Genomic DNA, 26,300 nt, shown 5'->3' on the forward strand with positions numbered 1-26,300 from the left:
ATATTTTTAGGAAGTACAAAATAAGATTAAGAACTAAAAGGATGGAGTATATTTGATTTCTCCAAACGAAATTTATCAGACGTCAAAAGAACACATGAGATCTACTACATAGTACTCCCTCATTCTCATAAAAAAACAAATATATTCATATTCATATTAGTGACATATACTAATAATATGAATCTAAATATGTTTGTTTTTTACAAGACGAAGAGAGTACAACCTAGCATTCGTTTTATGGGCTCCATTAGGCCCAAGAAGAGCCCATGGGCTAGAAACGAAGTCAATCAATGGCCCAGTGATCCCGCGGTCCAAGTCCAACCGCCTTTTCTGACTGACAGGTGGGACCTCCGCAAGCTAAGCTTCGCGCACCCAAGCCCTCTCTTCCTCCCACTTGGCAGGCATCCCACCCTCCAGCCTCCACGCGACAACGCCCTCTCTCTCTCTCTCTCTCTCTCTCTCTCTATTTCTCCCCATCTCCCCGATCCACCCGTCTCTCTCCAAACCCTAGCCGAGCTAGATCTCCACCTCCGCCGCCGCCGCCGCCGCCTCCGGCGAGGCCCCACCGCCACAGATCCCCCCGCGATGGCGTTCCGCCGCCTCCTCTCCGCCGCAGTGCGCCGTCGCTCCGCCGCCGCGGCGGCGGCGGCGGGGCCCGGGAATGCGCGCGAGGCATCCACCGCGGTCGCCGCCGCGGGGCCCGGCGTCATCGCCCCCGACGCGGCCCCGGTCCGCCCCCCGATGATGGTGTACGACCGCATCGCCGAGGCCGTCAACGCCAGGCTCCGTCGGCTCGAGCACCCGGACCCCCGCTTCCTCCGCTACGCGAGCCCAGTCCCCGCCCACGCCGACCACACCGCCATCCTCGCCGCGCCGGAGACCCGCGTCACGACGCTCCCCAACGGGCTCCGCGTCGCCACGGAGTCCTCGCTCGCCTCGCGCACCGCCACCGTCGGCGTGTGGATCGACGCCGGGAGCAGGTACGAGACGGAGGACTCGGCCGGGGTCGCGCATTTCGTCGAGCACATGCTGTTCAAGGGCACGGGTGACCGCAACGCCGCGCAGCTCGAGGAGGAGATCGAGAACATCGGCGGCCACCTCAACGCATACACGTCGCGGGAGCAGACGACCTACTATGCCAAAGTACTCGACAAGGATGTGCCGCGTGCACTTAATATTCTTGCGGACATTCTGCAGCACTCAAAGTTGGAAGAGTCCCGCATTGAACGTGAGCGCGATGTTATTCTGCGAGAGATGGAAGAGGTTTGCTTCCTTATGCTTAGATGTGAACATCCCTTAATTAATCATCTTCATTGTGATGGTGGCTGATTTATGTTACTAGTTGTTGGCGTTCTGGTGTAGATTATATATGCATTATATATTACCTTTAGGCCCATGATAAATTAGATAAGCTGCATTCAAATGCAAATTCAACACGACAGATGCTGGATGGAAATAACTTCACCTTATCCTGTTGTGTTATGGGTATTTTTATATGATGCGAAATCTTCTAAATCTTCCTTTTGGATTAAGTACATTTATGTTAGACATATAGACATACTAATTTTGAAGCGTTGCGGTTGTTCACATGAATTTTTTCTATAGATTGTTTCTTTTGCTTTATTTATCCTAATTGTGGAAACCAATATTTATCTAATCCTTTGATTGACTAGCTAAGGCACACTGTGTCATAATTCACTAGCTAAGGCCTTTTTTTTTTTTCTGTTTGAGGGGCATCGGCATAACTTCTGACTGTTGCTATCTTATATTAGGTTGAGGGACAATATGAGGAAGTTATATTCGATCATCTCCATGCAACTGCATTCCAGTACACTTCTCTTGGCAGACCAATCTTGGGTTCTGCAGAAAATGTCAAGTCAATTACCCAAGAGGACCTCCAGAAGTATATTGAAACACATTATACGGCTCCTAGAATGGTACATGATAATGAATTTATTGAATTTTTTTATTCACAGATTTATTGTTTTATAGTACCTCTATTGCTGCAGTTGGATGGACCATTTTCACTAGTAAATATCATACGCTTCTATATGTTTTCAGGTTATCACTGCTGCTGGTGCTGTTAAGCATGATGATATTGTAGAGATGGCAACAAAACTGTTTAATGACCTACCAACTGACCCTACAACAACAAGCATGTTGGTTTCTACCCAACCAGCCTGCTTTACTGGTTCTGAGGTGTGTTTGACGCTTACCTGCACTATCTATTGTTAATATGGCTTGATCTCAGTTTATGCTACTCAATAGGTCCGCATCATTGATGATGACATGCCCCTTGCTCAATTTGCTGTTGCCTTTAATGGAGCATCATGGATAGATCCTGATTCTATTGCCTTGATGGTCATGCAATCCATGCTTGGCTCATGGAACAAGAGTGCTGGAGGAGGGAAACACATGGGGTATTTTTTTCTTTCTCTAGCTCTTGGTGTTTTTATCAGTGTTTCTATATGGACCAAATTTTGTTTTGTTCTACTGACTGATGATCATCCTACATAACTTTTACAGTTCAGAGCTTGTACAAAGGGTAGCGATCAATGACATTGCTGAGAGTATAATGGCATTTAATACAAATTACAAGGACACTGGCCTCTTTGGTGTCTACGCTGTTGCTAAGGTAAGTCTTGCTTGAATGTCTATTTATCAAGGAAAAGTTTATATTAAGTGCTCGAACTGGTCTTTTATTCTTATATGTTTTTCATAGTGATGTATGTCTGAAGTGCAAATCCTTGGTCATGCAATCCTTCCTATCCATGGTTACCATAATAATAATTGTCCGAACCCCTCAAATGTTATGGTTAGAGTAATTGAACAAAAATTCAGGCCTAAAGAGCTCTGTATTACTGATCTGTGGAAGTGGTGATGGTGTTCCTGTTCCAATTCTTGCTTCTGCTTTTTCGTCGAATGAAGTGTTAAACTTGATTACTTGGCACAGATATACTCATGGGTTGCTTAGATGAAGTGGATGTTTTTGTGTGTATGTGTGTGTGTGTGTGTGTGTGTGTGTGTGTGTGTGTTTTGCATTGTGGGGTTATTCTTCCCCTACTTTGGCTAGCAAGTTTGAAATATCTTGGCAAACTTGGTAGTCTAGCGCAATATGCAAAATTTTCCTCTGTCGGACATGAGCATGGTACATACACGATATTGCTCTTCTTTTTTCTTGGGTCCACTTGATTTGTCTGTTCGATTTTATAGCACTTTGTTGATCGAGGGCTTCTCGAAATGCACAGTAGTATTGTGATAATATTGTTGCTAGTGTTCACACCCTCCTTTTTTATGATGGTTTTGTATCACCTATTTTGCAGCCTGACTGCTTGGATGATTTGGCTTTTGCAATCATGCAAGAGATTAGCAAACTGTCATACCGGGTTACTGAGGAAGATGTTATCCGTGCACGTAATCAGGTATCTCTTTGAATTACTACTGATTTGGGCCACAATATAGTACTATGCACTTCAGCTTCACATTCTCATTACTTTGGTCTGACTTCCAGCTGAAATCTTCCATCCAACTGCACCTCGATGGTTCCACTGCTGTTGTTGAGGATATTGGCCGTCAGGTATTACCAGGTTTTAGCTATGTGATGTCACATCACATTCTTGATTAATGCCATCCACACTAGCTTATTTTTTTCTTTTTTCTCAGTTACTCATCTATGGTCGAAGAATTCCTATTCCTGAGCTTTTTGCAAGAATAGATGCAGTTGACGCAAGCACAGTCAAGCGAGTGGCCAACCGTTTCATTTTTGACCAGGTAATTGTTATTTTGCCAGCATACAGATATGGCATGTAGAATATTTGATTTTCTGTACTACTTTAAATGATATAATGGTGGTGTCCAAGTCTGCCTCCAACGCCGGGCCATAAGGTCCCCACACGACCACACGTGCTTTTGCTTTAGATATGGCATTATATGCCTAATCAACTAACTATGCTGTAACCTATATTTTTTTGCTTTTGCTATACTACTTTAAATGATGCTAGTGGTGCTGTCCGAGTCTATCTCCAATGCCACAAGCTGACATGTGGGGCCATAAGGTCCCCACACGACCACACGTGAATATGCTTTTGCTTTCGATATGGCACTTTTATATGCCTAACTATGCTATAAACTGTATTTTTTTTGCTTTTGCTTTTATCTCTTATAATATCAGTTGCAATGCATGGTCCTTTAGCTAGTTTTTCATAGTATTAATATGCTGAACCTACCAAATTTTAGTCACTTGTATCATGTTTTTCATGAGGCATGCTTTGTTATGGAGCTGCCAGTAATCCTCTCTTTCACACTAATCACTAGTGATAAACGCGTGTTTTCTTTCCTTACCATCCTACAGAATAGTTTACTGGTTACTTGTGTACATATAGTTTCAATGCTATGCTTTTGCTTTGCTGTGAGCAACAAATTCTCATTCTGTGAACCCAAGATGCACAGATTTTTAGGAGCAAGTATTTTTGGTGGCTTGGGCAAATATTGCGCTTTATGTGAAGAGCAATACAAACGTTACATCATATGAACTTAAATTTTGCTCAGTGGGCAGGAGGCCAATATTCATTGTCATTATCTCTTTTTCTCAGGATATCGCTATTGCTGCAATGGGACCCATTCAGGGTCTTCCGGACTACAACTGGTTCAGGCGCCGGACCTACATGCTCCGTTACTAGACTCTCCAACCGATGTACTATGTTTACATTCTGCAAAGGCAAGATAATTGCCTCTTTTGGCATCAGTATATTATGGCCTCGTCCATGCACATTGTGTGTGCGACGTGGAGGAAATTTTTTTGAGCACCATTTTCCTTGTTTTCTTTGTCCAAAACCAACAAAGCTGTCAATAATGATAGGCAAATTCAACTGACGTGGCTTACTTGAGTTGCCACCCGTTGTTTCTACGATGAATCGTTACCCCTACTTATCCTTTTTTTTATTGCAAGATTGCTTTCTTTTTCTTGGAATAATTTGATGAAGCTGCTTATGTAAAGATGATAGTTTTGCTGTGTCGACTATTGACAACTGCACGAGGTGCGAATTGTACCGATCTGTTAATCTCTTATTGCCTCTTGGAGAAACTTGGCTGTTGGTTCGTTGTGTTGTAGTATTTGGGAAGGTATGGCGGTGAATGGTTCGAACGAGGCGGTAACAGCCATCCATGTGTCTCCTTGTGCGGTGTTCACGCTCCATCGCCTTTTCCGGCTGCTCTTTTTAAGTCATGGCGAAATTGTTGTGCGTTACGTTTCCAGTCACGCTCGCACGGCCTTGGCGCTTGAGCAGTTGGCATCATCCGTTCGCCGGGCGTCGCGACTTGGACTGATTCTGTATTAGGTTGTGTTTAGTTCCACGCTGAAATTAGAAATTTGACTAAAATTGAAAGTGTGAAGAAAAAAGTTACAAGTTTATGTGTGTAGGAAAGTTTTGATGTGATGGAAAAGTTAGAAATTTGAAGAAAATGTTTGGAACTAAACTCGGCCTTAGTTGTTCATTGGTTTGTTTACACACGGTGGATGGCGATAGAGAGTATTGAGATATACTCCCTGGCATTTCCAAGGCCAAGACGACCTAATATCCCAGTTTATAGTGAATCTGGAAGAGCGGAGTATTATCTTGTCTTATCTCATTTTTTAAGTTAAGATACAGATCTTATCTTAATTTTTGGTAGCATATTTTCTAAATAGCTAAACGATATATTTTATGCGAAAACTTTCTATATAAAAGTTAAATTAAAATATCAGATAAATATATTTTTTAAATTTAAAATAATTAAAACCTAATTAATTATATACTAATAGCTTTATCGTCCTGTGTACTCGTACTTAAAGATCCTCGGGCCATGGTGTCCGCCGCTTTAGGACAGCTAGTTACTTTCCGCTCTGCGCGCCTGAAGGCCTGAACCAAGGAGGCTCAGGCTGATCGGATCGGCAAGAACGGCAACAAACCGTCTCGCCGTCCGCTACTCCGATGTGGATCTTGACAGGTCGTGGGAGTGCGCGGCGCGCGCTGCTGTGCCGCCGGGAGGGGAAGGTGGGGTACAGGCCATGTTTAGTTGTTTAGGTATGAAATTTTTTTATGTATACGGACTCACATTTAAAGTATTAAATGTAGATTAATAAGATTTCGTTTGTAAACTACGAGACGAATCTCTTAAGCCTAATTAATTCGTCATTAATAAATGTTTATTGTAGTATCACATTGTAAAATAATGGCGTAATTAGCCTTAAAAGATTCGTCTCACAATTTACATACAAACTGTGTAATTGGTTTTTTTTTCACATTTAATGTTCCATGCATAAATGCTCCATGCATGTGTCCAAACATTTGATGTGATGGAAAAGTTGGAAGTGGGAGTAAACACAGCCTTTGGCTACTGGGGTGCGCTGGTCACGCGTGTTTCTTTTTCCCCAGCGGCAAAGCTCCTCAACAAGAACAGTAACTCACAATTTTTGACTTGAGTTTTTGATACAAGTCAGTTCAAACATGCAAGAACCATGAACGCTCAGACTTGCAACCATCTCCTCCCTGTCAAAATATACGAACAGCAAAAATAAGAAAGATGTTTAACTAATCACAGCCGTTGAATAGAGATAGATGGATAGGATTGGAGCTAATGCCACCCTCTGCATTAGCCGAATCCGGACTTCCAATTTGAAGCTGACAAGGTGCAGAGTGCAGTACTACCCCTTTTCACTCGTGTGCTAACAGACCAGACGATTCAGTGATACATTCTATCGTATCACAAACAAAACAAAAACCACAAAACATTTCCGAGATATGCAGGGTATCGTATATTCGTATATGTGCAGACCAATAAATCTATCGGATGTATGGAAATGGCGCCCAAACTATTGTAGCACTACTTCTCAGCTGGAGTTCAGGTCTTCAGGAGGGCCTTGAACCACTGCACCGAGTTCTTGGGGTATCTCTTGAGGTTATCCTTGTAGTCCACGAAGTAGAGCCCGAATCTCGAGGAGTATCCGGCCGCCCACTCCCAGTTGTCCAGCAGAGACCACGCGAAGTACCCACGTACGTCGCACCCGTCCTCCCTGCAACATCACCATCCACGGAGGACTAATTAAGGCTTTTATTGTAGAAGAAAATATATATCTACACTTTGAATGCATATAACCAATATTTGCAATGTGAAATTAGCAAAGAATCGTAGTTGCTGTAGCTTTACTTGATGGAAGCAGCCAGATTGGTGAGGTAGTCATTGTGGTATTTGATCCTCTTGCTGTCCTTGAGGGCGTCCTTGATGGAAATGAACGGGTTGTTGCTGTCATCCATCCCTGAATCATCATCAGCTATACACTGTCACAACTCTGGTGTAATCTTGGGTTCACGACTGCTAGTTTCATGCGCAAAAATATGGGTAAAGCAAGGATTCATGCTCTTACCGTTTTCAGTGATGTACACTGGTGGGCTGTTGTACCTTTCCTTGACATAGTTCATCAGGCTCCTCATCCCTCGGGGCACAATGTACAGCCATATCGAATTTGCCTGCGAAACAACAGCACACCTCGTTTCAAATTCAGTGTGACATTGCAAAATTCGCAATGGTCATCCGGAGTCCACAAGATTAATTCTGGTGCCAAACTCACCCTATCTCCAATTGGCTTCCCATTCTTGAATGCTGCAAAAGCGCAAACCATCACCAAGAAAAAGAAGAAATCAGCATCCATACCATTACCAGAATTATGGGTGAGGATTCTCTACCATAATATTATTATCATTATAGTCACTGGTATGTGGGTCACACCTTTCTATCGTAGGGTTAGTGTTTACTTCCTCCGTTTCAGAATGTAAATCATTCTAACATTTCCCACATTCATATTAAACATCATTATGAATGTGAGAAATGTTAGAATGACTTACACTGTGAAACAGAGGGAGTACAATGATAGTGTCACTAGGTAGAGGATATGAACCCTGGAATCACACTAAAAACCAAGCACGAAAATGGCGAAGGAGAACTCACGGAGGCTGACGGTGCCGGTGTCTGCCAAGGTGTTGTTGAGCAATGTCCCGATGATGTTGGTGTTGTTGTGCCTCGTGTAGTAGGTGGTGTAGTGGTTTATGCCGACGAAATCCAGCGCCCCCTTGACGACGGCGGCCTCATCCGCCGTGAACCTCGGCAGCCTCTCCCCCACCCTCGCCCTCATCGTCGCCGGGTAGTCGCCGAAGAAGAACGGATCAGCAAACCTTCCATTGCAAACAATGCAGCCGGTCAATCATACTGTAACATGTGTGATATGTTTTCCTTAGAAAAAAAGAACATGTCGATTCGGCACTGTTCTTTTCAACTCACTAAAAATGGAATACGTTTCTAAAAAAAAAAAACTTTTTTGTTGTATTGTTTAGACCACTTTTTTCAGGCCATCTGTTAAGTTTATCTTTTAAGATATTTATTTACCCAAGTAGATAATCCGCGACAATAATCTAAATCAAATATAGCCGAAGTCGAAGCAGAGGTAGATAATGACTAATGAGAAGACGATAAGACCGGTGTATGAAAAGGGAGGTGAAGAGAGCTTAGCTCACCATCCTAGCTGAAACTCCTGCGCTCTCTTGGCCGCCTCGATGTCGATCGTGGTGTTGGACATCGGCTCGAACCACATCACGTCGAACGCTATCCCAAGCTGCCCGTTCTGCGTCGCCTGCGATTCCCACTCCATCCGTATAGTAAGATAAAGATCGATAATGGGAAGAACGCAGCAGCAACACATTGACATGGGAAGAAATTCAGAACGGATCAGTTTGTCACCTTGTATTTTGTCCTGTAGATGCTGGCGGCGGCGGCGTGGGCGAGGATGAAGTGGTGGGCGACGACGTAGGGCTCGGTGCCGGAGTTGCCGGCCTTGCAGTAGAGGTGGAGCAGCACGGAGCAGCGGCCGGGGGCCTGGAGCCCTGCGTCGTAGCCCTGGATGGCCACCGTGTGCGGCTCGTTGAGCGTGATCCAGTGCTTCACCCTGTCCCCGAACTCCCTGAAGCACGTCTCCGCGTACGCCGCGAAATCGTCCCTGCATTTTTGGATAGGTACATTCACCAAGATGGTTAGTGTACTTACTTAATTAACTGAAACTACCACTGGGATTAGTAATTCTGTCATGAAGATTGATGCTGGATTAGTTCAAGTGTAAGTTCTCTGCATTTTTTTGATACATTCATTCATCAAGATCGTTAATTTCTCCTACTTAGTTAACTGAAATTGCCATTGGGATTGGTAACTCTGCCATGAAGATTGTTGCTGGGTTAGTTGAAAGTGTACGTTTTTGGTGTTTTCAGGTGTTTAGTGCTAGCTTCGAGGAATGATCTTAGGTGCTTGTAGGATGGTGTTTTCAGTATGAACCCTTTCTTTAGTTGATGTGTATCTCTTTTTTATCAATGAAATGAGGCAGAACTTCTTCCTTTGTTTTTTTTTTTAAAAAAAAGGAAATTGAATTGTAAGTGTGTAACTGGTTAGTTAATTGAGGGAGACGACACTCACACTATCTGCCTGTCAAGCCAGCCCTTGTACTTGTCTTCAAGGGCCTGGGGGAGGTCCCAGTGGTAGAGTGTCACATATGGCTGAATTCCTGAAAGATTGTTATACTTTTTCAGCAAATTCAGAAGCTGTCAAGATGACCTGAATTTATCACTTTCAAATCTGTGTGCTCACCTTTTGCTAGAAGTGCATCGATCAGCTTGTTGTAGTGGTCGATACCAGCTTGATTGACTTGACCAACACCATCTGGAGTAAGCACGAGATGATGCAAAGGCTAATTAGAATATGGGGACAGAAAGTGCAGGTAAAAATTTCTGACTGAAGACGCAGTTTGACATCATGGTCGACTTCGCTAGTTTCTCAGTTGGAGACCACGTACTTGGGTAGATTCTTGACCATGCTATCGAGAACCGATACGCATCCATCCCCATGTCTGCCATGAGCTGTATATCCTCCTGAAAAAAGCATCCATTTCGTAGGCTACATCGATTATATTGTGCTCATTTTGCAGGATAAATGGATAAGATATGAATACGTGTGCACTTGATCTGAAAGATAGAGAGAATCAGAGAGAGTGGTGCTCACCTCGAAACGGTGGTACTGATCAACTGCAACATCAGCATTGCTGAAGTCGGTGATCTTTCCTGCACAAAAAGATGAGAAATAAGCAAAACATTAGCGTTACGGTAGTGACTAGCTGCAACTACTAGTCCTGAGAACACCTGGTTAAGGTTAAAGATCAGCCAGTATTACGAAAGATGAACACAGATGCCAACTAATTCTTACCCACTAGGCCCACTATCTTAAGCTACATGAGCACTACCTTAGTTATCCCTACTACTGAATTACATGTACTACTAATTATGAAAGGTAGGTGAGATCTAGTATCAAATAGCACAATTGCGGTCTTGTTTGCTCCATTATCCAACTTTGGGTGAAGAAAGTTGCGACAAGCTTCAAGCACTAACTATACTGTCTATCTAGGTACCATGTCTGCACTCTGCACAAGAGACGAGATGTACAAGTGGCACGATCCAATGATTGGATTCTCCACAAAAGGGGAGCTTTCGGCTTTCGTATTGCAGTTTTAGGCTATATTTGAAAGATATTCTGACAACTACAGCTTCTTATAAAATAAGGAACTCACTTAATAGTATAGCTTTTCATTTAGATCTTAGGAAGCTACATTTGTAGAATCTAGAAGAGCTAAAAGCTGAAAAAAAGCACAACCTTTTTAGATTGACAGAAGCTGACTATCCACGAGTTGTTTATTAAAATCTTAAGCTCTCCTCAAACACACCCCTAGTGTCCTATAATAAACGTGTTCAGAAATGAAATCACCACGAATGTGCTTGAACTTGATAGGTATAAGTAGGAGTATTTGCTTTGCAGAAACGCCCTAATTTGATATGACGACAGGCAGATTAATCTGGAATAAACTTTGCAGTACTGAGAAAAGAAAAACGTGTAGCAATACGTACGTACCAAAGGTGTGCGCGAACGTGTCCCAGATGGTCTGCCCTCTCCCGTCCTCCTTCACAGCTCCCTCGTACTACGAAATAAAAAAAAACAAAAACCCACTGTTTATTCACATCAAAATACATACACGAATCTGAATCAGACTCACAGTGCTGCTATTTGCATGGTCGCGTCGGTATTTTTAGCGTAGCGTGTCTTGTCGTCAAACGAACAAACCAACTGAATCTGGTTACCGTACCTATACCGTTTCCAAACTAATATAATAAGTAACAATTTTTACAAATATTTATCATTCCTAAAATTTAGTTTTTTTTAATTCTATCAATGTTACATTGAAATTGGCACTAAATAATTAATTCATAATATAAAAATATCTCAATTATTTTCGATCGTTTTTATAAAAATGATAAAATAATGATACCGTTTATGATCATTTCCGATTGTTTTCGTGTCTACTCTGGTCACCAAGCAGAGCTCCAGGGGGTTTCTCTCCATGCTGGTGAAGATGTGAGGATTTGTTCAGAGCTTTCAAATGTGCCTATTCCCTCAGTAAAGAAACTTTACCTCAAAAACTTCAATGACCGCCTTCGCTGTGTGAATTGGAAGTTCATCTGGTGCAACAGAGCACCTCTAAAAGTGCAATTTTTTGCCTGGCTTCTAGCAAAGGAAAGGTTACCAACGAAACATAATCTAATTAAAAAAGGAATCGTTTCCTCTGCTACTTGTGACATCTGCAACCTTGAAGTGGAAGACGGAAGTCATTTTTGTCTAAATTGCCCCTTCGCTCAAGGCTTCTGGGAGGCAATAGGTTTAAGCCCTCGAATACACATGGTTACTGATATGGCCAATCTTAAACCCGATGGGAATCTGCCTGAATTGCACTTCAGGGTGTTCTATCTGCTATGTTTTTGGTCCTTGTGGAAACATCGCCATGACGTTGTCTTCAGGAACATGTCCCCGTCTCTGCAATCGGTTCTTCGCAAATGTATGGAGGAATGTGGTCTTTGGCTAGAACGCCTCAAATTTGAGCATCGCTCTGTAATAACTTCTTGGAAGCTTATCTTTTCGGCTCCACTTCAAACTCTGACGAATGTGTAACAAACTTTGTAGCCCTCCTTTTTAATGAAAATTCAGGTGGGGAATCCCCCCCCCCCCCCCCCCGGTGACTTATCTAAAAAAATACTCTGGTCACCAAGCCTCCTCTTCCGGGCGCCACGATCTCACGATGGCCGCGCCGCGCGCGCGGGAGACGGCGAGAGAATGCGTGAGAAGCTGGGCGCCGGCGCGCCGCGCGGCGCGGGGTGGTGGTGGACTGGGCGGTGGTGTCGCGCGGCGCGGAGCCAGCCAACCGCCAAGGCGCCCCCAACTACTCCTGGTCCGCGCGCCTCTGGCGATCGAATTCGCGGTAGGCCGCGCGGGGCCAGGGCCCAGGGCCACGTCCCCCCATGCGTTCTCGTCTTCTCCTCGCAAGCGGACGCGGCACGTGAACCGCTGCTGGTGGTGGAGGTGGTTCCGATCGTTTCCGCGGAATTTTCCACGGACCACGGCCAAAACCGCCTGCGCAACGGCGAGCGACGATCAGACGCAACGCACGCACGCACGCTGCGCACATTCGTTTTCAGTAAAAATAGTCCACTACACATGGTGACTCTGGAACATGTACCAATGTAGTCCGTATGGACCGAACCTATTGTTTTGGGATGGAAAAAGGAGAAGAGATCAGAGTGTAGTGGTGTTCTTTTGTCGGTACTGTTCTCCTAGAATGGAAGAAAAAAGCTTCCGCCAATCTGGCGCGCGCGACTGTAACAAAAGTGTGCAATTCTGCCGTATGGGCGCGTGCACGCTGAAAGCTATGTGTTGAGGTGGACGCATGGAGGACCGGACATTCGGAGATGGCAACGACGCAGGTGATTTCAAGATCTGAGACGCCACTCTCCAAAAGCAAACGAGCAAACCCAAGGTCACAAGACAAGAACACAACTTTGAGAGGGAGGGGGGAGATCGAGAATCCGGCAAAGACGAGAGACACACATAAATTCCAGAAACAAAAGCAAAGTTTGTTTCTTATCCCATTTGCACTTCCATCCGGCTATCCCCCCTTAATTTGGTAACTAATCATCACTGATCAAGTCGTACGTACGTGTGTTCAACCACTGTACGACTAAAACGGCAAAAAGGATGAACAAACAAGTTTGTCTCTGAAACCGAACAACAGATTCTCCACAAGTTTATCTCTCAAAACAACAATGGGAAATCCATCCGTGACTAACCTGGTACGCGGCGGAGGCGGTGCCGAAGACGAACCCCTCGGGGAAGCTGCCCCTGGTTAGCCCTCCTCCGCTCTGCTGCGCAATGCATCCTCGCAGCGACGACGACGCGACGCCGAAGACGACGACGAGGACGGCGACCGCCTCCAGCCTCGCCGTGCTGCATCGCCCACTACTACTCTTTATCCTCCCCATCTCGCAGAGAGAAGGTACGGGAGATCGTGGTGTGTGGGCTCCAAACTGCACGGACTGATGGTGGATGATGAGATGAGATGAGTATTTATAGCGGCAGAAATGGAGGCATGCACGCTCCCACTAATAACCAATTTTTCGCTTGGGATGTGATCTCTCTCGGTGTGTATGTATGTAGTAGTGAGCTCTTGCTTTAAGGGATGGAAGTGTGAAGCGTGGTTGGGACTCTATCGGTTGCCTGTGACCGTAATGGTTTATTAGTGATTAAAACATTATAGATAAGAACTTTTACAAATCTGTTTTTGACGGCTTAAAAAACTAATGGTTATTTTACCATCCTTGAGAAGATATCTAGAGATATCATATTTTATAGTGTATAATTTGCTACCTCTAAATACTAAAAATTGTAGTGTAAAATTTAAGTACCATAAGGTACTTTATTAAGGACTATAAAGTTTCTCAAAAACTAATGATGAAGAAAAACTACGTTAGAAAAGCATTGATCCAAATCAAGTTTTAAAATTTAAATTTTGGCAACAACTTATAAGTACTAGGGTAGACGATGAGGTCCTTTGGTTAGGTGAGAAATGAAGGAACAGCGAAAGTGTGGGAGGAGAAAGCATTCTGCTAGTCCTGCTTGCATGATGCCATGATTGATCAGTGATCAGTGTTATTATTGGGGAATCAAACATTTTAAATTTGTAACTACTATGAAATGGTGATTGCTGTTTGATTATAACATGATTGGCGTGCTTCTATTGGGGCATCAAATTAATGTATTAAATAAGTACCATGGAATGGAGTAAAAAATGGATAAATTTGAGATCAGGGTACGTATTTATAACAATTTTTAACAGTGTGCTATTTTTATCCTAGTGCACTAGCCGGATGAATGAAATGTCCATTATCTAGAAAAAGGTGTACTATTTTAGTATTTTTATCCACTATTTGAATGCATATTATCTGTGAAAAAAAATCAATGCTTTCTTTCGGCATGTAATGTTTTTAACAGGATCAGATAGCATGGATACTTGTGAATAGGCAGGTTAATTGGAGCAAATTGACCAGTTCAAGTATTTAAATAAGCACAAATCGAGCCAGTTTTTAGGGGTTTGATCACCTTGCCTGCATGCGGACATCTGTTGAAAAGGACTGCGTCTGCATTGATCCTAGATAAATTAAAGACGTGAATAACATCTGCATCAACGTGGTTCAGATTTACAAGGAACCTAATCGCGTGTGTTCCCCTGTCTACTTTCAGAGAGTTTGGCATGTTCCAAGGTTGTCATGATTAGTTCGTTATCATCTCGCATGTTTCCAACCACAAACCGTGCAATTTGCCGCAAACAAATGCACAATTGATACAGATGATCCCTTGCACGTACGGACCATCACAAAACGAATACATGGGAGTGGATTCTAATCCCTCGAGAGGATATCCCCTCGTATATCTTTTTCTTCTAAATTCGATGTAAATAGTTGTGAAAAAATCTGAAAAAAATTGACAATGTAGAGTATAATGGTACCTACTAGTCCACCAAAATTCATGTTCAAATTCGATCTACAAATCAAGAAACAAAAAAAAACAAATTTAGATATAAACAGTACGCTACTATTCATACGCTGAATTTGTCTTTTTTATATCTCGACGTTTGAGTTGAGTTTGGACTTAAGATTTTGTAAAGTTATATATATGTGTTGTATGAATGTTGTCAAATTTTTCCAGAATTTTTCATAACCGTTTAGATGGTTTTTGAGTAAACGAGGGAACATCCCCTCGAGGGATTAGAATAGTTTCCCCGCATACATTGCCTCCATACTTGTGAGAGGCACTATTGCATCATATATGCAGTTCTCTATATATCAATATAATTGTCTGTTAGCTTATTTCTTTATATCTCGCTTTGCTTTGGCTGCCTCCACCCAATCATTTGATTTCGCGTCTTAGTTTGCCAGCTCAAATCAATCTCCATGGTGCATGTACACATGCACAGATCATCAGTGCTGAACTGCTGATACAATTAGTAATGTACTGTACCAGTATAGAAGTTTCTTTTTCAGATATATGCGAACCTATCGATATATAATATCGGTGTCATGTCCATGCTCGTCTCGATCGATCATACAGATACTACACCGGAGGCCAGCTGGCTGGCGCTATCTGAACCATTTCATATTCTTGTGTTCATTCTGAATATATATTCTGAATGGACTCGATGATGATCTGAACCCTCCTTTTTCTGAGCTTCTACCCTAGGACTAGGAACATCAGACTGGAAGTTTTGAAGGTTTGTTGTGTGAAACGACAAGTGTTGATTGATACACGGGACATGGGGGGGCGAAACGTGTAGGCGCTCGCGACTCCACTCCACTCTTGCGCATCTCTCGGTCGATCTCCTCGTGTTGGTCGCCGTCTCCTTCATGGCGATGATTTGCTGGCCTCACTGGAAGTACGAAATCGGTGTGAAGCGGCGAGCGAACTTGTAGGCGACTCATGCACGCGTCAGATCGGACCAGACCTGACCTGACCTGCAGCGGATTAATCCTCCGTCCCAAAATAACCCAGATCAATCTTAACAAAGCCTCTGTTTGACTACACTTATTTCCATATATTGTGTGACAGCCAATAGCCACTGTGTTTCTTTATGCAGCTGTAGCTGGTCCAAACACTTATTAATATTCGTTGTTTTAACATATATCAAATTCAGAGCAGAGAAAAGAGTTATCTTGGAACGAAAATAGTAGAGTGTGTTTACACCAAATTTGTCACCTATAAACAAAATAGGGGAAAATTGCCAAAGTTTGAAAAGTGCCGGGTTTCCTTCACAGGGCCGGTTAGACCGCAGGTATGTGGGCGGTCTGACCGCGGCCTGAACTCTAGTCTGACCGAATGTATGTGGCCGGTCAGATCGTCAGGGTCCGAGCCCGAGTCTGTTTTCGTCGGGTTTCGGATTTCCTTACTTGGGAAGACATGTTTCGGGTTTCTTTGGTTTCTATCCCGAGTTGGACATGGAGGTGGGTCTGTAGAGGATAAGACCAACCTCTATTTAAGGGACAAGGCCGGTTCAATTGTAATCCCTAAACACACAATATACTTGAATCGCCTTTTCTTTTATCTTTACTTTTCAGTTATGTTTTCCACTTTACCCTAGTTTTAGTCCATCTTTGTCAATTTGTGCCGTAAATCGTCCGCCGCCGCTGCGAGAGTGCGACACCTCTTTGTAGGTTTGTCCTGAAAATCTTCCGATTTGCCCACGAGACGGGTAGTTATCCTCATATCAATCTAAATCGGCCTAGATGCTGATTTTGATCTCTAAATCGGCTCCGTTAGCCGGTTTAGCTGTTTTCCATAAAACCCATCTTAATTTGGCCGTTTGGCTAGATCGAGGTGGTTGGTGACTCCATATCACCGCAAGGCGTTTAAGTGCTGCGATCGTGCTTATCAACTTATCATATAAAGTTGCTAACAGATTGTACCGAGTACTTTCAGTTCAGAGATTCAGAAACAAGCTGTGTCTCGGTCTAAGCTTGTGCGCTTCCGCGGCTTTCACATTCGCCGCAAGCGAGTTGCATGCACTGCATTGCGAGTCGCTGGCGTGCGTTGCAGTCTGAATAATTTGATTTGTGGGAGTATACTGCACTGATTGCGACCCCAATCCCGACCGACCTTAGCTGGCTAGTGTATGTGCTTCGGTTCTTCGATTCATTCCTGCAATAATGTTTGATCATGCATAGTGTGAACGACACCTTTGTCATCGTTTAGGCGTTGTGTTGTTCGTCTCGTCTTGTTTATGATATGATGAAATCTTCGTTCACATTCAGAAATCAAATTCAGAGCAGGCAATGCGCGTGCCGGTGCCGGTATTCGTTGGTTTATATATTCGACAGGCCCATGATAATTAATTGGATCGGTGGAGACTGGAACTATGCCGCCGAACAGCTGGGATACTCTGTGTTACTACTACTGATGATGCAGAAGCAAGAAACAACTGACTACAGAGGCGAGAGGGGAATTTAATTATTTACTACTTTTAGCTTTGTCACTTATCCAAATACCCTTTTAGATTTGCGCTTAATAATTTGTCACCGGAGAGAGGTGAGTTCTTAACTATTTCTCACTTTTGCCTATGTGGCGTGCCCGCGTGGAAAATAGCGTGGACCCCACCCGTCAGCCCCTCCCTCACCTTCTTCTCCACCTCCGGTCGCCGTTTCTCTACCTATCAGGTCGAGATCCGCGCCGTGGGGGAGGTTGGGCGGGCGCTGGTGCCAGCGCACAAGCTTGACGCGGTGGAGGGAGGCCTACCAGTGCGGTGTGAGGTTGGCGAGCGTGGTGGGGTCGCGGTAGTAGACAGTGAGCGAGGTCACCTGTAACGCCGCGCTTTTAGTGGGACGTTAAAAACTAATTCGGCAAAATCCTAATTGCGAAAATTTCGTTTTTTGTGTGCGAGTCTAAGTCATGCCGTGGATCTCAGTTTAAATCCATCATTGTTCCCTCTCGTCGCCATCAAAATCCTCTACCTCTAAAATGTTAATTCCGATTCAACTTCCTAGATCAATTCTGAAATTCAAATCCTTCCTTTGAATCCTCGCCAAATACTTCTACGAATCCAGAATTATTCAAATTCCGCCTCGAATCCTTCCCTTGACTTCACCTTATGTTCCTAGAGTCAAAGTATCATGGTTAAATTCCAAAATCCTTCTCAAATTCTCTCCAATTCAAAAACACCCTCCAAATCAGTTCCCTCGGAAAAAGTCTAAATTACGTCCCTCTTGGTTGTGGGCCGTTTCTCCCTTGCTCGGCCCATTCTCTCCTCTCGGGCGCTCCTCCTCCTCCCCGCACGTGCACTGCACGCGCCGAGAGAGAGAGGCAGCGCCTCTCTTCTTCCTCTCTCCTTCCTCGCTCTCTCTCTCTCTCTCTCTCTCTGCTTCCTTTCTCTCTCTCCTCTCGCCGCGCTATGCACCGTCGCCGTGATTCGATTTTCGCCGCCGCCATTTGAACCCGCCACCGCTTTTGGTTCCCGCGCACGCGCCGGTCGTGACTGACCGCCCGGTCGCCACCTGTCCTTGCCGTCGCCGTCTGTCGCCGAGCACCGGGGGAGCCGGTGCGTGCGTGGACGCGTGACGAGGAGCTCCAGGCGCCACCTCTCCCTCCCTTCCTCCTCGGCCGCGCACCCTCGGTGCCGCGTCGCCCCGCCGTCGCGACCGTCTCGCCGCGACTCCATCCGCGCCGCCAACGCCGCTCCCCTCTCGTCGGTGAGCTCCCCACCGTGTTCTTCGTCTCGATGAATGCAGTGTCGTCACCCTCATGCTCTCGCGCTTAGACGCCGCGCCGCGCCCGTCGCCGTTCGCCATAGCTCGCCGTCCGCCTTGCCCTGCCCCGGAGGTCGCTCACCGTCGCCATGACTTCCTAGGCTAGCTCGTCGCCGCCCGTCGCTTGAAACGAGTTCCCGGAACCGTGTAGAAGCTCCTTCCCCGGTGAATTGGACTTCCGTTGCCCCGGCGAGTTTTCCCCTTCTCTCGGCCGGCAATGGCCGCCGCTGCAATCCGCCGCCGTAGGCCCTTCTCCCACCGATTCCTTGCGCCGTGACCCTCCCCGTGTCCCCTTGAACCTCCCCGGCGAGCCGCCGAGGCCGCCCGCCTCGCCGGCTGCGCCCGCGCCGTGCCACCCATCCCGCCGCCGCACGGCTGTCGTCGCCGGCCGCCGTCGCGCCACCTCTCCCTCATCCGAGCCGGTGAATGGAACCGCCTTGATTCCCTCTCGCTTCCGGTGCCCGCCGCCTACGCCGGTTCGTCGCCGTTCGCCGGCGGCGTTGCGCCGTCGTGAGCCGTCCGATCCCGGGCAGCTCCTCCTCTCTCCTGCGCCTACGTGGAAGTCCACGTGGACGCCACCTCAGCCCACCCGGCCCCGCTTGACCTCGGTCAGCCGCCTCCCTCCGTTCCTCACTCGCGCGCGGGGTCCACGGAGAGCCGAGAGGCTGCGCGTGGGCCCGCCGCACACCGCATCCACCCGCGCGCCGCGCGTGGACCGCTTTCCCCCGAACCCTAGCGCCGCCCTCGCGTGCGCCCATCCCACCGTGGGCCGTGTCACCAATAAGCGGGCCCCACCCGGGACCCCGCACGGTGCAATCGGTCCACCGGACCCGCCCCCATCTCTCCCGTGCCCTAATGGGCCGACTTCCGCGCTCGCCCGGCCCAATACGGCTCGGCGGAGCCGCGCAAGCCATCGGGCCGCGCCCTAAGCCGCCCAACGAAGTCTGATTCACGTCCCTCCTTTATTTCTTTCCAAAAAGGATTTAATAAATCCTTTTTCCTTTAGACAGAAATTCCTTAATCCTTCCAAAATTCATATCTCTTGATCCACTCGTCCGAACGCCTCCGTTCCACTTCCAATAATTCCGTAAAATTGAGATCTATTCAATGGCACTATTATTTAGTCTAAATAGGATATTCTTTTGGTCTTTTGTTTAGGTTTTTTATCGTTTGCGTATAGTCGCGGCTACCGGATTTCCGTCGATCGTGGATTTCTCGAAGATTCGTGAAGCTCCGTGAAGGCCTTGAGCAAGGCAAGTCACCCTTTGACCAATTGCTCCTATAATTGGAAAATCATTACTATTTTGTTTGCAAGTTGCATTATTAGAATCACTCACGTTTAATTTGCTTGGCCTCGGTTTGTGTGCCAAACCGACGGACCTACCCAGTAGTCGCGCTAATTCCTGTAGGCCATACTACCCTGATTCCTTGTCGCTCCACTTTTGTGGTACCTCGGTATCCGTGCTCTCTGAGCGCGTATACCAAATATCCCACATACACCGTTGTTTGTCGAAAACTTGGGAAATGGGTTTGAGAAGCCTTGAAAACCCGACATGTGGTGTCGGCGTGTTTGAAAATAAAATAAATTGTGAAAACTCGCGATGCGGGGGTTGTGCCTATGTGGCACTATCCCGTATTCGCATATAAGGACCGATTCCTGTGGGAAATTCATCCGAGCATATAACAAGTGCGACCACATGGGTGCAATGGGACGCCCCTGGCTGAGTAAATAGCAAACCAGGGAAGTCTTGATCCCAAGAGACATGTGGATTCAACGAGGTGGTGTCGGGTAGAACCCTCGGGCTTCCTGGCATAGTATGGTATGGGACCTAACCTGTTGTCGGTCTGGGACCCCTCTCGTTGGCATATGGCAACCCTGTGTCGGCTTTCGAAATGCCTTATCATGAAAGCCTTAGGGTCTCCCGACGTGGCTGATCTCACGGGCTGGGTGATCCGGGTTAGTAATGTCGTGTGGGTAAAGTGTACCCCCTCTACAGAGGTTAACTAACTGTTCAAACAGCCATGCCCACAGTCATGGGCGGATGTGAGGTGTTTCATGTAGCGTAGATTTGTTTGCTTGTGCTTTGTGAAAAGTTGTTGGGGTGTGGGAATCGTTATCAGAATCAGCCTATGTGGTAGATGGATGACCTGAGTGGTCAAGAAACGAATCTGTGTGATTCGGGATGTCTACGAGCATTATAGACTAAGCTTCCCGAGTGGAAGCGGATTGTTGTGCTGCTGGGCAGCTGGACTCTAAGAGTCCGAGAAAATGAAAAGGCTCTGGGAGCCGATTAATCAAGTGAAATGGCTCTGGGAGCCGAGAAGTAATGATCTGACCCGGGAGGTCGGTACATTACCAATTGAGTTGTTAGAAAACATCTCTTAAAGTCGAATCGAGACGCAAGTCTCTTTTCGGCCCAAAAGAGCTGTTGAAAAACCAGGGTTTCGTTCTGGTTCCCAGCCGTCGCCTGTGGTGTTGGGTGTTAGTCCGTTGGTTCCGCTGCTGCTGCTTCTGTTGTTGGTGTTTCCTCGTCCGTGTCATCGGTTGTATTCTCGGGCTGTTCTGAGCTGCAACCTAAGTTAAGGTAAATAAGTCCTCTATTTATTATAAGGATTGCAATGATTCATATTTGTCACCGTGGGTACCAGCGCTATGTCCTGGGACTGGTACTGAGATCGCGGTTTTGTAGGAAGCGGTTCGCGCCATTTTTCTTACGACACGCTCCTGTCAAGTGCCGTTGTATGGCGGTGCCGGATTAGGGTGTGACATCACCGCCGGGAAGCAACCTGCAAGATGGGTGGCGATGGAGGCGTTCTACTCGGAGATTTCCTCGGGGTGGTACAGGTTCATCCCCGACGACGTTGACGACGACGGCGTGCCGCCGCCACCGGGCGAGACGAAAGAGAGGAGCGGGTGCCCCCACGACGAGACAAGCGAGAGGTCGAGGCGGTCTAGCACCGGAAGGAGAACACCGGCGAGAGGAACAAGAACCCTGGCGAGCTAAGGTGGAGGAGAAAAGACAGTCGGAGGTGGAGAATAAGGTGAGGGGAGGGGCTGATTGGTGGTGTCCATATCGTTTTTCACACGGGCACACCACGATGCCTCGCCACGTAGGCAAGAGTGGCAAATACTCACATCCCTTCCTAGGTTGAGTTTTTTTGGACGGAGGGAGTAGTTAAAAAATCACCTCTCTCTCCAGTGGTAAATTATTAAACGCTAACCTAATAGGGACATTTGGATAAGTGATAAATCTAAAAGTGGCAAATAGTTAAATTCCCTGAGGCGAGAAGGCATGTTCCGATGTCCGGCGTTGAATGTGCCCGTGTGTCATGTCACGTTCCCAATCGAGTATGTGAAACTGAATTCCTTTAGCTCTGGATCTGAAATGTGCTGACTGGTTATGAACTATCTCATCAGGAGACAAACTACCTGCCGGCATGGGCGCGTGCTGTGCTAGGAATAAGTTCACTTACCGCTTTCATCTTAAGGTTAAATTTATTTAGCATCCTTAAACCATGATAAAGCCCAATCAAGTCCCAGCGTTCGATAGTTAGTCTGTGCTGGTTCTCTCTGATGGAATGAGAAGCCAAGGTGGCAATGGCCGCCGTCGTCTCACTCTGGCGCCGTCTTGGACAACTTCTTCCAAGGGACTAGCAGCTAGCCTTTCGCCGGCGAAGTCCTCTTCTGAAGAATGTGAGCGCGCTTGTTTTCGGCTTGGCCGCTTGGTGGAGGCGGCGGCGGCTTCTGCGACAAGACCAAGAGCTGTGCATGGATCGTCCGCTGCGTTTGATCAGGTAAATGAATACGGTGATTCATCGGGATCTCGTTTTTCGATTTTGCAGGATGCGTCTGGTGACGATTCCGGTCATAGTTTGGCAGACTTGGAAAGTGCGGTAAAACCCTGGAGCGGTCCTCTTCCGTCTCCGAGGAGGTCGCCACCGAGAACGTTGGACGCTATGGTTTCTTCAGCTCTGCAAGGTAATTTTCAGAGCAACACACTGGCTTCGGTTTTGGGCACAGTTACAAAGGTGTGAGGATGATGGGGAATTTCTAAAGGTCGCATGCCGCAGGTTGGAGTCGATGGTTATGCAACTATTTGCCAATTATGGGTGGAGGTTCACAAATAGACTTCAATAAATGTGTTCTCCTTATTTTGGCTTGGTTACCTTTGTTTTTGTTTGGTGTGTTCTTTTTATCTGAACTACACTCTCTTCTGGAGTGCTACTTTGTAATAATTGGCTGTAACTCTTTTTCAGCAAAGGCTGGAATGTTATATTCCATTATCTTAAAAAAAAAAGTCCCAGCGTTCAAAAAACATGGTGTCCTCCTCCTCAAGGTGAGCTAAAGCTGAATTTTGATGGATCTTTCTTCAGTGAAAACAAAACTGGAGGGTGGGGTTTTGCAATCCGGGATCATGCGGGGAGTGCTGTGCTTGCTGTGCAGGGAGGATTGATTCGGTGCAGGATGCTCTAAGTGCCGAGGCTGTTGCTTGTTTGCATGCGTTGCGAGCTGCAGTAGATCATGGGTTCTCGCACATTTCTGTGGAGACAGGCTCTGTCACCCTGGTGAATGCCTTGGAGTCTTCTTGCTGTGACCGAACTACGGCGGGTGTCATCTTCAGGCAGATTAAAGCGATGATTCATTTGGATTTTGTTATGATCACAGTGTCTTTTACTGGTCGCTCATGTAATAACTGTGCTCATGAACTTGCTTATCAAGGAGTTAGTTGGGACCCGGGTCATATGTCCATTTGGGCTGACCCCCTCCCAGATTTTGTACAGTCCCTGGTGGTTTGTGATTACACTAAACCAATGTGATAATAAAGAGCACGTTTCCTCAACGTGAAGAAAGGGAAGAGAGCAGATAAAAAAAATAAGGAAAGAGAGGGAGAGGGGTATATGCGAGATTGAGGTAAAATAGATGGAGACAAGGATTTTTATATAGGTCCGGACCCCTTATCTGACAGGTAAGAGCTCTACATCCTGTTGGTCGAAGCCGGTGTATTATCTATGTTGATCTGCTTCCCCCTCTCCTTCTAGGGGGCTTGTATTTATACCCATAGATGCCCCATTGTTTGAGTAAAACTAGTGAGACCAATATGGATACAATCCGAGTAGTCATTGTCGTTTCTATATAGAACTTTATTCGTCATTCCTTATCCGAAACTCCTTATATATACGAGGTATAATTCCGTATAAGACTTGGTATGTGATGGGCCCTGCCGAGCTTAGTCGATTACTATTGAGTATGTGGTATCCATGACCCTGACAATATGGGCCTCATATGTTTTTTTTTTTCTGCTGACATGTTATGTTGGTGAAACCATTCATCTATATTGTCATGGGACCTGATTTGGATGATTTTACTTAGACGAGAGGTGAACATTTTATTGTAGTTTAGGAATGCCCATTAAACTCGACGTAAATACGAGGGATGTCAAGTGGACTTCTGCTACTGCTGCTGCCCAACGCTACCTCTCTCGACGTTATTCGAGATGGGCCATAATGAGGTCCAGCAAGGAAGGAACAACAGTTCAATTGATGGGCCATGGCCTCCAGGATCCCGGGACCCAGCGGTATCTAGTTGATCACCGCATATGACTCATTTCCTCAATCTTGGTTGCGTCAAAATGTGATTATGATGCATTAGTGATTTGAAAGGGGTTCTTTGGCAAATGTGGTAGGAAATAATATTCCACTTATTAAAGCTTGACATTATATATTATCCATACATTCTTCCCATATATTTTTTCCTCTTTTTTTGGCAAAAAAGTAGAGAGACTCTACCTTGTATCCATTAATGAAAATGGTGTGTCAAAGAGTACAGGCCAAGCTGCCAAATTCAGAAAGACAGAAGAAATACTGAAAATAATGGGAACAGAATGTAAGAGAAAGTAAGAATAATCACAAGAGAAAAAACAAAAGAACTAAAACTTGAAAGTTAAGGTGTAAGACAGTTTAGCTGAGCTTGCATGCTCAGTTAGTAATGTGCACTCGGAAGCTTGGTTTGGCTCTGTTTTCCTAGGTTTTGATGTCATCCTTGATTTTGTGGAGTAGGTTTGATAATGTGCAGTTTTTTTGCTGAAACACATTGTCATTCCAGCACAAGCCGCGAAGTAGATTGGCCATCTTTGTCCTTTTTTCGAACGGCTCACCTAATTTAATTTTGTTCTAACCGTTCACTTAGAGTTATATTATTTCGCCTATGCTTATAAGCCAAAATTTAAATTTTCGTTTGCAAATATGTCATTTCGTTTATTCCACGAATAAGCGAAACGATGGCCCCCGTTAATTATTTCCCTTTCTCCAATCTCTTACAGTGTGCATTTGCGAAACGGGATCTACAGTGTTAAATAGTCACTCGTTTTTTTGCACGGTTGGAGAAGTCTTTGGGATTTTTTTCTGTTTGAGTCGGCACGTTTTGGGCTTTCGCAGAGAGGTGAAAATCAATTGCTATCACACCGGCACACGACCAATGTTGACTGAGCCCACTCTTTGTGACTCGTTTGCACTAGACAAAATCAGGGAGACCGAGCATCTTTCACCCCTGCAAGTTGCGAAGGAAAAATCCGTCACCCTGTTTCTGACCAACTCTTCGTGTTCTCACCGGGAAAGAAAGAGAGCAACAGCTAAATTTTATTTTTAAAACACACTGTTTATAGTTTAGTAGTTCGTGAAACGTGAACCTATAAAATATTACTTCATTTATCCTATAATATAAGACGTGCACAAATTACAATATTTAACTTTAAAAATATTTTACCAACAATTATTATAATATAAATTAGATTTTATTTGCTAAAATTAATATTATTGGATTGACATTTAAATTTACTTTAATATGATTATAATTTTATTGCAATAAACCTTATAGTATAGTATATGAGAAACTATAAATTAAAGAAGATTAGTTTTAAAGACTGTGCTGAGTTTGACCATATCTTATATTATGGGATGGAGAGAGTAGCAGCTTAAAAAAAGTAACGAAAACATACAAACATTTTAAAGCGTCGTCTCGAGAGCTTTGACTGTTCGACAAGTCCAAATATAACAATTCAGATCCTCTGTTGACATGTGGAGCCGAGGGTATGTTGGACCCATATATCAGCTATTGAGGACCCTCACTCAAAATATAGGTGCAAACATCTCGTGAAAAACGCACAACAATTTTCACAATGGGCACGTACGTTGAGTTAGAATCTGATGGCCATGATCAAAAGCCAGAACGAACAAAAACGCCTAACAAATCTTTCACCAAAAGCACCCAGCTCATCACGTTATCCGAACGGAAAGATGGTAGATATGAGAGATGAGAGACCAGGTCATCGCCAAAAACCGTAAAAGCAAACCTTGTCCCGTGCGGACACCCATTCCCCCCTTCCCCTTTCTGTTAGACACCCGCCTCCACGTCACGGGAGCGCATCTCCACCGCACGATCCAGATCCGACGGCCTCCACGTTCCGGGGCCCACCTGTCAGTGAGCGCCAGCGTGGAGGAGGGGGCACGCACGATTCGTCTCCTCCCCATCCCTCTAAACCCCTCCCCTCCCCCCCACCACCTCCG

The 26,300-nt window shown here is 45.5% G+C and overlaps 2 protein-coding genes across 3 annotated transcripts; one reads left to right on the top strand and one right to left on the bottom strand.

Annotated features, from left to right (window-relative positions):
• The first annotated feature begins 424 nt into the window (after positions 1 to 424).
• Positions 425 to 5,083, top strand: LOC4332040 (probable mitochondrial-processing peptidase subunit beta, mitochondrial). Its single transcript, XM_015776516.3, has 9 exons — positions 425 to 1,263; positions 1,773 to 1,937; positions 2,062 to 2,199; positions 2,269 to 2,420; positions 2,527 to 2,635; positions 3,324 to 3,422; positions 3,512 to 3,577; positions 3,664 to 3,771; positions 4,593 to 5,083. The coding sequence occupies exons 1-9, from the start codon at positions 586 to 588 to the stop codon at positions 4,677 to 4,679; spliced, it is 1,602 nt and encodes a 533-aa protein (XP_015632002.1). The 5' UTR covers positions 425 to 585; the 3' UTR covers positions 4,680 to 5,083.
• A 1,427-nt stretch (positions 5,084 to 6,510) lies between these two features.
• On the bottom strand, positions 6,511 to 13,571 carry LOC4332041 (beta-glucosidase 6-like). 2 transcript variants are annotated; one of them, NM_001402087.1, is made up of 13 exons: positions 13,239 to 13,571; positions 10,975 to 11,041; positions 10,075 to 10,133; positions 9,869 to 9,944; positions 9,664 to 9,735; positions 9,493 to 9,580; positions 8,770 to 9,025; positions 8,547 to 8,662; positions 7,984 to 8,207; positions 7,607 to 7,638; positions 7,403 to 7,505; positions 7,186 to 7,294; positions 6,511 to 7,051 (listed from the first exon to the last, which is right to left on the bottom strand). In NM_001402087.1, exons 1-13 carry the CDS (start codon positions 13,428 to 13,430, stop codon positions 6,880 to 6,882), a joined length of 1,566 nt encoding a protein of 521 aa, NP_001389016.1. In that variant the 5' UTR covers positions 13,431 to 13,571; the 3' UTR covers positions 6,511 to 6,879. The 2 variants fall into 2 exon arrangements, with proteins under 2 accessions (NP_001389016.1, NP_001389017.1); NM_001402088.1 differs by lacking the exon at positions 10,975 to 11,041.
• Positions 13,572 to 26,300: the final 12,729 nt, after the last annotated feature.

Source organism: Oryza sativa, chromosome 3 (genome assembly GCF_034140825.1).
Source record: "Oryza sativa Japonica Group chromosome 3, ASM3414082v1".
In the NCBI taxonomy this organism is placed as follows: Eukaryota; Viridiplantae; Streptophyta; class Magnoliopsida; order Poales; family Poaceae; genus Oryza; species Oryza sativa.

Excerpts from the sequence above, each read along its gene's own strand:
- LOC4332040 (XM_015776516.3), top strand. The coding sequence starts at position 586 with ATGGCGTTCCGCCGCCTCCTCTCCGCCGCAGTGCGCCGTCGCTCCGCC. Across the intron at positions 2,200-2,268 it reads CCTGCTTTACTGGTTCTGAG|GTCCGCATCATTGATGATGA; the intron begins GTGTGTTTGACG and ends GCTACTCAATAG. Across the intron at positions 3,578-3,663 it reads TTGAGGATATTGGCCGTCAG|TTACTCATCTATGGTCGAAG; the intron begins GTATTACCAGGT and ends CTTTTTTCTCAG.
- LOC4332041 (NM_001402087.1), bottom strand. The coding sequence starts at position 13,430 with ATGGGGAGGATAAAGAGTAGTAGTGGGCGATGCAGCACGGCGAGGCTG. Across the intron at positions 11,042-13,238 it reads CCGCCTCCGCCGCGTACCAG|TACGAGGGAGCTGTGAAGGA; the intron begins GTTAGTCACGGA and ends TTTATTTCGTAG. Across the intron at positions 9,026-9,492 it reads TGGCTTGACAGGCAGATAGT|GGACGATTTCGCGGCGTACG; the intron begins GTGAGTGTCGTC and ends CCAAAAATGCAG.